General features: G+C 60.9%; 1 protein-coding gene across 1 annotated transcript in view; it reads left to right on the top strand.

Annotated features, from left to right (window-relative positions):
- The first annotated feature begins 1,316 nt into the window (after window positions 1-1,316).
- The window catches only part of LOC127749166 (uncharacterized), a 1,661-nt gene continuing 224 nt past the window's right edge, over window positions 1,317-2,753 (top strand). The window contains exons 1-3 of the mRNA XM_052266283.1: window positions 1,317-1,782; window positions 1,899-2,027; window positions 2,399-2,581. Of these exons, the coding sequence (XP_052122243.1) occupies window positions 1,780-1,782; window positions 1,899-2,027; window positions 2,399-2,581 (315 nt within the window). The 5' untranslated portion in view covers window positions 1,317-1,779. The remainder of the gene's footprint in view (window positions 1,783-1,898; window positions 2,028-2,398; window positions 2,582-2,753) is intronic.

Genomic DNA, 2,753 nt, shown 5'->3' with positions numbered 1-2,753 from the left:
GGGGGAAGGGGGCGGGGGAACGTATAGGCGCGAGAGGAAAAGAAAAGTACTGGGTAGCCCATGGCCCATCGGTGCTGTCCTACCTTTCTGGTTTATACTGTACGGATGAAAGCGTGCGGGGGCGGCTTGCCCGCGTCGTCGCTCACCAAGGAGACGCCTTACTTACGGTATGCAACCCGTTGGCGCGCTTGCCCCCGGTACAGTATAACCAGAAGAAGAAAGAACGGCGCCGCCCGTGGCACACCCTGTATTTGTTGGCATACTGATCAAACTCAGATGAATAGGGTAAAGTCGATTGATGACATCGAAAAGCCGACCATTATATGCAGCATTTGGCTGTCACCATCAGCACGTACGTAGAACGCACGATGACGTCTTTAAGGGGTGGTTTAGGGGTTGTTTGGCGTTTTTACACTTAGTGGGCGTGTCCGATCGTGTGACAGCCAACTTCTTGTTGAAAGTATCGGATTTCCGATAGCAGCTATCGATTCACGCGTATCGAACAAACAGACTTTGATCATCGCCACAAGGTCTTCTCTCGGTGCGGGGGGCGCGGCGGGCTCGGGCTCCCACGCTCCGACATTCAGGGCGCGGGCCGCCAAAACATGGCGCCTGGCACCACTTACTTCACAAAGGTATACACTTCGGGACACGCAGACCCGATTTCTCTGCAGGAAATACATTATTTGTGTATGAGAGTCGGTGGAGGAGCGCGGCGCTCGACGAGCGAAAATATTGGGTTCGTGTTTTACGGCTCGACAACTTTTGAGGGGATTTAATGGCGGTTGTAATAAGGCCCCAAGAGCTCAGGCCCCGGCGGCAGCCCGGCGCACGGCGCGGCGCACGGCCGGGACGCTCCTCACACCCCAATGCAGCCTCATTCGCGACGGCAGAGCACCAACCGGTTAACCGGTTTTCTGGGCGCGGCGCGGGGGGAGAGGTGAGGGAGGCAGGGGGTGAAGGTTTCGCGTGCGAATACGAAGGGGCCAAGAGGCCGGGAAAGAAGTGAGAGGACCCGTCGCGGGCTGCGTGCGAGAGCGCCGGCCGACCCGCACTCAGCTCCCGAGTCAGAGCCAACGCCAAGTTCCCTCGCAAAGATTTATTTGAAACGCGTATCAACAAAACAATCCATTGCTCAGAGTCATCCTCGTCATCCTCGTCCATATGCTTCGTCCCACTGGCCAGCTCGCGGTCATCTTGCCCTTGCCCCCCCCCCCCCCTTATCGCGCTCGCCTTTATCTATTTTAGCGACTTTGGCTTGGCTCTATCGGCAGAGAAGAATCTGCTTCCCAGTTCATACCCGCTTTCATGGTGGATGGTCAGTAAATAGGCATGCACCGCGTGTCGCTGTACTCTGTACTGTACGACTCACTGCGGCCTCGACTGGCGCCGCGTGTGGCGCCGCGTTGCGCCGGCGGCACACATGCGCTGCTGGTCATGCCGGTGGGCCTCCGGCCGGGGCGCCAACGCACACGCCCCCCGTCCCTGCTGGCGCCGGCGCACGCCTCCTCCAGTGACCTGGTCGACCCCTGGCGGACAGCCCGCGAGTCACGCCGCACTGCATGCTGCACGTGCAAGGTGCAAGTACCCCACGCTGCTCCCCGCAGTTGCTATGGAGTCGAACAATAGGGTCAGCGTGGCCAGGCCAGTACCCGCTGCACGGCCGGCGCCACGAGCGCCACCACCACCCCCGCCAGCTCCAGCCAGGACGACGCCCCCGCCCCGCCTCACTCCACCCCCAGGATGCCCGGGCATGACGGTGGCCGCCCACAGTGAGCCATGGTACCGGCGGCTCGGCCCGCGCAGGAGGACACCGTTCGCGGCTCCAAAGTTCTATAGTCCCCCTTATTGCGTCACTGTCTCTAACTCTCTCACGTCGAGAGCTAAACCCTCCGCAGTCCACAGACAACAAGGAGAAGGTCCGGAGGCAGCGCGCCGTCGCCAAGAAGGCCGTTCGCCCGGACGAGGAGTGGCCCGTCGCCAAACACCTGCAGCAGCATCCCGGTGCGGAGGCATCTCGCGACCTCGTGAGTGACTGCAGGCCGCGGCAAACCCGGGAGGACATTATTGCAATAATTAGGGCAGGAATTAGGGCCGATCCAGAGAGAACGCCCCGTCATTCAACGTTACGAACCCGCCAAGTTCAAGTTCAGCCCATGCAAGCTCTCATAGCGCCTAGTGGGTAGGCAATATCTTCTCTGCAGTGCTTCTGCGCACTGCGGCTCTGCCTACCCTGAGTCTCACAGGCGCCCAGCTCCCTATATTTAATTTGTCGAATAAATCTGAGAAAAACAGGCGTGCTTTCTGGACCCCTCCCCCCCCCCAAATCCCATAACTGCGGTCGTCAACATCTGCAAGACAACGCCGCCACAGGCCACAGGGTGCTGCTCGCTTGCAGGAGGATGAGCTGGCCAGCATGGAGACGGAGTTGGGCGAGATGCAGCTGGAGCTCGCGCAGGTCCAGAAGGAGCGCGAGATCCTCGAAGGGCAGCGACGCGTCCTCAAAGCCGTCGCCCCCACCGCCACCCGGCCGGACTCCAACCCAACCTGCACGCCAGCGGTGAGGGGCGGGGGAGAAGGGGTGGGAGAGAGCGGAGGTGGTAAAGCGGAAGGGAGAAGTGGAGCGTGGCTCCCGCAACGGAACTATGGGGCTGCACGGGTGCAGCTGTACTGCAGCCTGGTGCAGCTGTACTGCAGCCTGGTGCAGCTGTACTGCAGCCTGGTGCAGCTGTACTGCAGCCTGGTGCAGCTGT

Source organism: Frankliniella occidentalis, unplaced genomic scaffold, assembly GCF_000697945.3.
Source record: "Frankliniella occidentalis isolate FOCC.00 unplaced genomic scaffold, Focc_3.1 Scaffold36, whole genome shotgun sequence".
Classification (NCBI taxonomy): domain Eukaryota; kingdom Metazoa; phylum Arthropoda; class Insecta; order Thysanoptera; family Thripidae; genus Frankliniella; species Frankliniella occidentalis.
Note: the sequence above shows the minus strand (reverse complement) of the source record. Positions and strands in the feature narration are given on the sequence as shown.